Here is a 10,711-nt window from a genome sequence, read left to right on the forward strand (position 1 = left end):
ATTTTGTTAATATAGAAGATATAGAATTATTAGGTTATTATAATTATTGGAAATGCTGGAATTTGTGAAAGAAATAATTTTATAATAAATGTATATTATATATATTTCCACGTGAACGATATATCGAGAGAAGAGATAAGAAATAATATATTAATTTTGTTAATATTCAAGATATAGAATTATTAGGTTATTATAATTATTGGAAATGCTGGAATTTGTGAAAGAAATAATTTTACAATAAATGTATATTATATATATTTCCACATAAAAATCCGTTCATCAGCGTATAATAACACTATAATTCTATCATTTATCTTAAATAAATTTTGTGTCACGAAAAATTGAACCTTTTCACAAAATAAATAAATAAATATACTCACATCGCACGATATATTTTTCAGCTTGCACTAAGAACGATATATAACGATATATAGAACAGATAGAAATTGCACTTGACGAAACTCAATTGAGCAATTGATCGCATCTTATCGACGGCTGCGTCACGGTTTGCATCTGATGCGATTAGGAGGCTGTATTATCGCGGTCCATTAGCGATTGTTTGTTAAGAAAGAGCAAGTCAATCTTCCACGTTCGACGAATCGTGATGAATGCAGCTCAGACAGCCTCGAAAATCTAGTGAACCGTTTACAGGGCCTAGGCGGATCCCTTCTGTCCGATTTGCCACATTTTCCTCCTCCCTCCTTCCTCTGTCAGACATTGCTGTTAGCTTCTCCAGTTCTCGAGGATTTCCAAGATCCAAACTTGGATCTCAAGCAGAAGGAGAGAGAGAGAGAGAGAAGCGTACTTCCCTCTGAGAAATTATTCTTCGATAAGGATGGCTCGTTAATATCTTCCTACACGATCCGTAAATGTGCTGAGGAAAACGTGGCGAGCGTCTCTGGAAGGAAACACTGGCCCCATGCATTCCAAAAGAAGAGGATTTCTGTCTTTCACAGCTGTTTTAAAATCCTCTTCCGATATCATGCCATCTCGATCCACGTCCAATTTTTTTATTAACAAATCTATCAAATCCTGTACAAAGGAAAAATATATTAGTAAAATGTTTTGGAACAACAGATTAATGAAATATGAATGTAAGCACATTTTTTTCTTTTTTATTTATCATACAATACAATGTCAGAATTAGTAGAAATTGATAATTGAGAATCAGGACAAGGTTTCTTCGAATTTAAATTAAAAACTAAAAGATAGAAAATATATTTATAGGTTGTTACCTTCAAGGCTTCGTCTGGGTTTTCATCGTTCTGCAGTTTAATTAAACAACCACGCATCATGGGGAATATGTGCTCCTTTTTTAATTTGTGTGTTCTCAAATGATCGTACGTCTATTAAATTACGTAGGATAGATGCGTGGAAGAATGAATTAATTAAAAGGAACAATAAAGATTGAGAAATATCGAACAAAATGGTTACCTGATAAGCAAAATGAATCTTCTCGTCCATAGTTCCGCGAAGAATCACCGAAAGACCTTCGATCCAATTGTCACAATGTATCTATTGGAAATTATTCTTTTATCGATCGATTCAACCGGATGAAGGCTAATATTATTCATAAAATTGATGTTACCTGTAAAGCATTACGTTTGTCGATTACTGAGAACATTTTGTCGACCAATATATGACGAATATTTTCCGTGAAATCGAAACCAGCATGGAACAGATCTCGAAATAATATTCTGCTTATTGGACCCATTATCTGAACGCATTTTCGATGAATAATTGCCAAGGCTGTCGAAAAGTAAATCGAATTAAAAAGAATGCAGAGAAGAAAATTGGTTACTGTAAATTTCTAACCTTCAACTTCTCTGTAATTGAAATGCGTGCTTCGTGCTAATCTTTTAAATTTATTCACGTTTTTCGTCCTAAACACGATCTCCGCTAGAGTTTCATTTAACATATCAATCGCCTGTTCGGCCGGCATTTTGATTAGTTTTTCTTTCTACTTGCAAATTTTGAATATAAAATTTTGAAAGTTAACGAAAGATGTTTGTCCCTTGAATGATGCCACCTGTCTTTTAAGAAAAAAAAAATCGATACTTCTACTTTTCAAATTTAATTGTTTCATATATTTCGACGATGTTAAGGCATTTTGAATTTATAATATTGATTAAATTATTTGTAACATCAAATTTTGTATTGTAAATTTAGTTGAAATATAAAAAATTCATCGTGTCTTTCATCGGCCCATTAGCTCAGTTGGTTAGAGCGTCGTGCTAATAACGCGAAGGTCGCGGGTTCGATCCCCTCATGGGCCAGAGTTCTTTTTTACAATTTTCAAATATTTGCAAATATTTATGAATAAATTACTTGCAGATATTTACTACTCGATAATAATTCGTCTTCAGTTTTCCTTATTACGTATATTTTCACATATACTTATCATTGTATTTCACGTTTCATTATTTATAACCAACAATTTTCAATACACTTGTTTAAATTTCATAGATTTATATAATCAATATATCATTTACACGCTATCACACGATTTCACACACTCGTAAAAGTGATAAGAAACGTTGATTACGAAACGTTCATTAACGATCACGTTCCAATACAAGCAGATGTAAACAGATTCGTTTAATTTCTCGAGTTTCTGCGAAAAACTCGTAAGAAAGATTACATATAAATAAAGCAGAATTTGTCGCGAAACAATTCACAATAAGAAGAATGTCACAAAAGATTCTCACGCGATTCTCCCATAAAATCCAAGCGAGAAATAAAACGAAACGATGATCAATGGTTCCGATCATCATAAAGAAAGGCGCCGATAAAATGTCGTAATGATATCGTTTAGAGATAGGTAATAAACAAGGCGCAAAGCCACGGGGATTTCGTGTAAAAACGTGGAAATGGTTGAAAGATCATCCGCAAGGGTGAGCACGAGGCGTTCTGAGGACCATTGGTCACGTGGAAGGGAAGGGGTTGCGGACAAGGTGACTGGAATACCGAATATGGGAATTCGTGGTCCGGCAGGAGTAAAAACAAGAGTGGAATACGAAGTTTTGGCCTTTTCCCATGTTACATGCGAATTGTCGCATGATTTCGAGGGACGGAACGGAAAAGAGATATTAAGATTCTTGAGGGATTGAATTTCAGGTTATTTTTATTAAAATCAGACATATATATATATATATATATATATATATATATATATATATATATATATATATATATATATATATACACATTTCTATGAATTTCTGTTAACTTCATTTGAGAAATGAAGAAAAAAGAAACAAAAATATAAATATTTCATTAATTCCAAAAACACTAAATATATCTTTCCATCGGTACACATCCAATTTCTCTCCGATTCTCTCAAAATTTTAAATCTCTTCTTTCTTAGAAATTCACTTAACCAAACTTCCGGGAAGAGGGAAGGAAAGATCTCTCGCGACCCATAACGTAGGAAACGCAGGCATCATCGAGCTTACTCGCGGGGCATTTCAATGATCCGAGGTCCGAGCCGACCCCTGTCACCGTTAAGCACTCAATCAAGCCCCGGCCGGGTGCTTGGAGCGAAACAATGCTCGTTCACTGCACGCTCACGGACTCAAATCCCGAAGCCCGTGGCGCGGCACGGCGTGGGCGTCGCGCTTGATGATATGCAACCGCGCAAGGGCCTGATCCGCGACGACGGGCGGACGGGTCGAGAGGTGGACGGGACACAGAGCGGGCGCAAGAACTTCCCTTCCCCACGGCTCGACCCCCTGTAATCACGGCCTCATTAGTCCTCTGCCGGCGGATAAATTACCGCCGACGGTGGAAGGGAGCCGCATTGTTTCGCGTAAGTGGGCATCCACGGGCATCGTGGATTGGTTAAGTCGGTTTCGAGAAAGGCGGCGTTGGTAAGCAGCGTTGGATCAGCGGGCAATCAAGGGAAAAGAGGAGGAGGAGGACGCGACGGTGGAGGAACGAATTCCTCGTGTCTTCTCGGGCTTGAAACCCGAACGACCGTAATCTTGGGCTATCTAACGTTGTAAACGTAGCGAGGTGATGATTTGCGACCTCCCCGCAGCGAACGTGGCTCGAAGGAAGAAACGTTGGAAGATTCTTTCTCTCTCTCTCTCTCTCGTTTCTCTTTCTTTTTCTCTTTCTCTCTTCTCTCCTCTCCTCATCGACCCCTTTAGATTCAATTTCGCGGGGCGTCAGCCCGCTGACGCGACGTCCGCCCACCTTCCTGCGGGACGTTGATGTACGATACGGTGCACCGGGTCCGACGCGTGAAACTTGGGGGAGAATCGCGCGAGCGTGAATTGTTTTTTCGACCCGTGAAACGGTTTGCAAAGTAACCGTGGAGTAACTTTCTTTTCTTCTCTTTTTTGTTTGTTTGTTTTTTTTTCTCCTTTCTTCGAAAGTTGGTTGGCAGGAGATTGAGAAGAGAATGAGGGATGGGATGGAGATGAAGCGTCGTTTTGAAAATGTTTAACGGGTTGGAAATTTTTGGCGACCGTGAATTTGGATTGGAAGTGAGTAATTTCATTGAATTTACGATACATCTCGTGAAATATAAATACACTGTAGTCTGAGCGTGTCATTACTTATCATAAAAGATGATGCATGTATCAATTTTCTAAAAATACAATCTGTATAAATATTGAATTTAATAAGTAATATTTCTCGAGATTCCAAAGCCATTGACTGTTCCCTGAATGAGATCATAGGTCTTATTTGCTTTCTCGTTCACTCGTTTATTGCCTCCGTTCACAGTCGACCTATTTGCCCAAACGTTCACCGGAGCGTATCGATCTTCTCAAAAATTTCGCCTTCATCTCTCAAATGTTTGATCAAACAGCGTTGCTCTCTCGAGATAGTAATACTAGGAATACCTGAACCGACGAGCGTACACTCTGGCGCGCTAATTAAGACACGGACAGGCTAGCAAGAGTTGTAATAGTAGCTCTAGCCGTGAGAAAGACGCATCCCCGTGTATGTTTTATAATTTACATTTCACAAGGTGCACGGGAGCGAAACACGTCCGCGATCGTACGCGCTTGAAGCTTGATTTCTACCAGTGCTCGAGGAAAGCCAAGACATTTAAGTGGAAATCACGTTTAGAAAGTTGTTTTAACGCGCGTTTTGTACCGCAAAGAACTATATTTTGATGGAGATTTGAAAAAAGATTGACATTTAATGGATTTTTAACGATTAATGAAAATTGTTGAATTTTTATTTAAAGAATTTCATTCCATACATGAACAAAACTATATGTAATTTTTAAATTACATATGTGAATTCTTATGTAGCTAAAATTTATTCAAATATTCAACTAATATACAAGAACCATGTAATATAATGTTATAGCTATAGATCATTATAATCGAGCAGGATCAGAAATAAAACTTCGAGTTTTCATGTAAAAAAAGGTAAGAAAAAAATTAAAAATATTACCGTCATAATCTACTCAAGATATGGAGGAAGCCATGCCATTGAATTCATTTTTTGTTTTATCCCGATATCTCAATCCGTTGCTGAGATATAACGATTCAAAGTTTTCGTAATGCTTAACTTAGCACGACTTATATTTTTTTCTGGAACTACTAGTACTCATTTACGTCACGTAAGTTTATCGTTTATCGTCACGTCTGATACTTGTCCAATGTACGAGTGAGAGATCCTAGTAAATGACAAAGATAGAAATAATGAATCATTAAAAATTCCTTTTCTTTACACGACGATATCTCGAGAACCGGAAGTCGTATCGAGACAAATGAAAAAAGATTTTAAAGAGTAAGATTCCACGCTTCTAATGGTCGTTGATTCATCGATATAAAGTTACTATCTTCAGAATCATACAGCTTCAAAGTTTTTCTATTTTTAATAGAATTTAATCGAGTTCAAGATAAATGATAAATTATTGTCTCTTTACACGATGATATCTCGAGAACCGGAAATCGTATCGAGACAAATGAAAAAAGGTTTTAAAGAGTAAGATTCTACGCTTCTAATGATCCTTGATTCGTCGATATAAAGTTACTATCTTCAGAATTATAGAGCTTCAAAGTTTTCCTAATTTTAATAGAATTTAACCGAATTCAGAATAAATGGTAAAAAATTATTTTCTCTTTACAAGTCGATATCTCGGGAACCGGAAATCGTATCGAGACAAATGAAAAAAGGTTTTAAAGAGTAAGATTCCACGCTTCTAATGATCCTTAATTCGTTGATATAAAGTTACTATCTTCAAAATTATAGAGTTTCAAAGTTTTCCTAATTTTAATAGGATTTAACCGAGTTCAGGATAAATGATAAAAAATTATTTTCTTTTTACACGATGATATCTCAGGAACTGGAAATCGTATCGAAATAAACGAAGAAACATTTTAAAGAGAAAAATTCTATGTTTCTAATGATCTTCTTTTCATTGATCAAGAATTTTCTAAATTATATCGGTATTAAATACAGCATTAGAGCACCACAAATAAAAAAATTAAACTGTCTGTTTTTTTAATATCATTATCCAAAATCCAATATTGCAAAATTTGATCCCGATCGAGTTTCAATTCTCTGATAAACTGAAAACCAAAACTGTATGTAAAAACACGAAGTTATCTCAATCGATATTTTATTCTAATCTACATCTAAACGATCCACGATATATAATTATGAAATTATTATTCATTCCGCGAGGACGATACAAACAGGATGCATCCATTTTTCCGAAAAACAAACTATCGAAGAAGAAGAAGAAGAAGAAGAAAAAAAAAAGTAAGAAACCAATATCCCTCGAAGCTACACCTTCTCGCCACAAACCCTCCACTTTCCACCCAACCAACCTCAACCAATCACTCCCGAGCGAATCATTAACAAGGTTCGAAATTAATTAGAAATTCAAATCGCGACGTAACCCTCATAAAGAAAGCGGATACCACCGCGTATACGCATCGCTCGAATAAACGGAGAGGAGGGGTGGTGGGAGAAAAAAATGGAAGAAAAATGGAAGATCGCGCTCAACGACGCGGCACGTTTTTTATAAGCGAGGTGATTCCGGGGCGCGCGAGGCCCCGTCATTTACAAGCGGCTCAAGCAGCTCCATCATAAATTTGGCTTCCTATCGCCGGCCGGGATCGTATTTATCTAACAAATAATTATTCCCGATTATCTCGCGGGCTGATGCATGCGTTGGCAAACAGAGATCAAAGATACGGTCGGCCGACATCACCGTGGGCCTTTGTTTAACGCTTGAGCCAAGCCGAAAGGCACCGGTCAACAATTTTCGCCTTTATTTACGACGTGGCGCTGCCTCGCCACGCAGCCAACACCACTCGCGCGTGGGTGTTGATGCAAGGGTTGACCGCCTATTACCAACGCTCGCCTTCGGGGTAGTTGGACTACCCTTCGTGCCCGCTGCAATCAAATTTTAAGAGTTATTGCCGTGCGACTGCGCGGATGAGAGTTCGCTTGCTCTCGTGTCGTTCCAACAGGATTTACCCCTTCCTCGACTCGAGATATTTATTTGACGTTAAGACGCTGTCATGTTTGGTCGCTTTGGCTACTGATGAAAATGAGGGAATTTGGGAAACAGGTGCTCGAAGGATGAAAATGTGAGCGAGAGCGAAGTATCTTTGGTGAATGGATTTTTTTTTTGAGATGAAAGAAGATTTGAGATTAATCGAGGAGCTCAAGTGAGTAAGTTGTTCTCATATAGTGTGTATGAAATAATATTAGCGAATAGAGGATTTGGAGATTATTGGGTGAAACGTTTTTTAGATACAAGTGTTGTCTCTGTGGAGAAGGAAAAAAAAAAAGAAAAACGGAGATCAAACAAGGATTTCCTCGATGTTGGAGAAGATTGATTAATTGCTTCAGGAAGCGGTCCGTGAAATGTTTCCTTAGGCATTCTGTAAAAACAGACCTGTAGCCGGTGTTAAATTCATCAGCGAGAATTCATCCTTCTTAATGATCCACACTTTGCTCTCTCGAAAAACGGGAAATGATTAATAGCCATCGAAATTTAATTGCTAAGATCTCAGTTGTTACAGCTGCCACATGTTTTCACAATTGTCATATATATCCTCTCACGTGTATTTTCAATTATTTAGTTTCCATTTTTTTTTTTTTTTATAGTCAAGTACGATTCGTTTCGTTCGATTAGAACTGAGATGCGTTGAAGCGTGATTTACGAACAATAATTAAACGATATAATAAAAATGAAATATTGCTGTAAAGTAATTATCGTTTAAAGAGGAGATCCAGACTTTTTTAAAACTGTTCTTTCATTTTCCTGTTTTCTTTTCTTTGCCATTTCTATACGCAGTCGCCCTCTACTTATTCTGACAAGAAATAAGAATATATTTAATAAGATTGTACTTCTACTAAACCAATCCTTTATCATAATCTGGAATCAGTATATCCACAATTATATTTATTTCTAATAATTATCTTCTATAATTATCTGATTGTACTAAAAAATGTGAAAGAAGAAAGCAATAATAGAAAACTGGATAAAGAAATACGTAAAAACAAATTATTATATACGTATGTATGATATATAAAAATAAATCCAGATCACGAAGAGAGCATTTATTTTTTCTGTTCTTTCATATATGACGGGGATATAAATCGTTAAAATGACTAAGAATGTGATCGGAAAAGAAACTTTCGAGGTAAGCCCTCGAGAAGCGAAGAGGAAAGCTCGGTTCCCACAAAATGTGGACGGGTGTCTCGCGTGTCGTGAATTGTTATGTAACAACATCGTAGTAAGTTGTACGACAAATGTCGAACGAAGGCTCGAACTAAGTGAACCGTGAATCGATGGGATCACGGGGCTGGCAATCCACCCCCGTCAGGGGTTGGATTCTTCTCGTTCCCGCGTCTCCCTCCATTGTGAATGGAACACCTTTCGGACCTCATACCGGGACATTGTGCAATTTTTACCGAGAGAGAGAGAGGGAAAGAGACGGTCGAAGAAAAACGAAGGCTCGCTTTCTCGCTGAATACGTGGGTGGCGGAGTCACACGCCGCTGGAAAACTCGAAATCCGGTCTAATAGGGCGAACCGACGTTACAACACGGCTCGTTAAATTTTTCGAACGCTCGTTTGAATCGCGAAAAACATTCTTTGTATTTGAACATCTCTTTAGAAAAATATTTGCAATTGATTTATAAATTATAAATTGGTAGAAATTCTGTGAACTCTTCTTTTCTGAGAAGATGATCAATTTCAAATTGTCGATAATCCTTTAATAAAATTTAGATTCGAATATAAAGCTTTACACGTTAAGCATTGTATTAATATTATTAAGAGAAAAGTATAATAATTTAAATATTTTAATTATACCGATGATAATAGTTAATAACGTGGCGCTAGTATCGCGTCTCCATAATCTCTGGATAACCTATAGTAGCAAAATAGAAAAAAATCGGATTTGTAATGCTAAATTTAACTGAATATATAAATCTGTGTTTATATATCACAAATACGTACAACAAACCGCCTCCATTACACCGAGATTGTATTAAAAAGGTGTCGAGAACGTGAATAAACTGCTGACGATTTCCGGTGTATTTATAAACGCGTTCAACCCTTCTTATAAATGGGCCAGGGGGGGGATCGGACAAATGGGGTGGTCGATGTCTGGTGTCTCGAATAACAGCTCGACACAAGCTTCGCTCACGGAAAACCGTCATCCCCTATCAACGCGTTGGTAAGACTGAAAAATCATGTTGGATTTATCACCGGTGTCTTTTGACACGACTAAATCGGGCGTGTTCCTCTACAAGAGACGCGGAGATGGGCGTTATGAGCTCAGTTTGAAGTCGAAGCAATGAATTCGAATATCGTTGGGTACGAAGGAAACTTTTGGTACACTGAATTCAAAGAATAAATTACCTAAGTCAAGAGAGAAAAATGAAGAAATTATTCCGAGGATATTTTTAAAGCATCCTGACGATGTGGCTTTTCGTTTATGGATTTGTAATAAATATTGGCCTACGTTCATTGGAAAATATTTAAATTTAAAAGGGAGAAATTTCTGAAAGTCTTTCTGGAAATTTTCGAACGAAACTCTCTTTGAAAATCTTTGAAAAAATTAATTTGATTATATATATATATTTTTAATGTTGCTTAAATTTAAATTTTTTGGTTATTTTTATACGTTTGTTATTTGGAGCAAGAATGGTAGATCCTAGATTCTAGGAGCATAGGTCTTAAACCCATCGCGTCATAATAATCCTGTTAGAACGCTTCGCTGGCCAGAATACACCCCGCTGAGAGGAGAAAGAAGGGGCCATCTCCGGACCAACCAATCTCAACCTACGTTGAAACCAACTCGATTTATCGAAAAAAATAGCTTCCACCTCGTTCCAAACAAGTTAACCTATCTCGAGATCGTGCAACATGCTCCGAAAAAGCAAACAAAAGCCTTCATCCTTTAGAATCTATCACATTATCTTTTTTCCGAAACTTGCAAATTCTTAGATAAATTATCAAATATTTCTTCCTATTTCTATTTATTCGCCTTTGAGTAAAACCAGACAGAACCACTTCGTTCACTTTTTACCATCACCGTATCGCCATCGCCAAGCTTTTTGATCCTCCAACGCGGCACGCGCGTCTCGTACAAACTACCTTCATGATAAAAAAAAAAAGCATCAAGGAAAACTCGATTCGAAGCGAACTCGAAATGCTTTCCACGGAAACCGAACTCCCTATGCTATCCCAACAAAAACTAGACTCGCATAAAACCAGA

General features: G+C 37.2%; 1 protein-coding gene and 1 non-coding gene across 2 annotated transcripts; one reads left to right on the forward strand and one right to left on the reverse strand.

Annotated features, from left to right (window-relative positions):
• Positions 1–266: 266 nt before the first annotated feature.
• Positions 267–1,942, reverse strand: LOC100576460 (EF-hand calcium-binding domain-containing protein 1). The gene is made up of 5 exons (XM_003250346.4): positions 1,816–1,942; positions 1,589–1,749; positions 1,435–1,515; positions 1,236–1,346; positions 267–1,032 (listed from the first exon to the last, which is right to left on the reverse strand). Exons 1-5 carry the CDS (start codon positions 1,940–1,942, stop codon positions 844–846), a joined length of 669 nt encoding a protein of 222 aa, XP_003250394.3. The 3' UTR covers positions 267–843.
• A 260-nt stretch (positions 1,943–2,202) lies between these two features.
• TRNAI-AAU lies at positions 2,203–2,276 on the forward strand. The gene has a single exon. It is a non-coding gene; the product is annotated as a tRNA-Ile (tRNA).
• Positions 2,277–10,711: the final 8,435 nt, after the last annotated feature.

Source organism: Apis mellifera, linkage group LG13 (assembly GCF_003254395.2).
Source record: "Apis mellifera strain DH4 linkage group LG13, Amel_HAv3.1, whole genome shotgun sequence".
Classification (NCBI taxonomy): domain Eukaryota; kingdom Metazoa; phylum Arthropoda; class Insecta; order Hymenoptera; family Apidae; genus Apis; species Apis mellifera.

Bases quoted from the DNA above. Each gene is read 5' to 3' on its own strand.
- LOC100576460 (XM_003250346.4), bottom strand. From the start codon at position 1,942: ATGCCGGCCGAACAGGCGATTGATATGTTAAATGAAACTCTAGCGGAG. The intron at 1,750-1,815 runs GTTAGAAATTTA...ACTTTTCGACAG, and splicing joins CAATTACAGAGAAGTTGAAG to CCTTGGCAATTATTCATCGA. The intron at 1,347-1,434 runs GTAACCATTTTG...GTAATTTAATAG, and splicing joins AGATTCATTTTGCTTATCAG to ACGTACGATCATTTGAGAAC.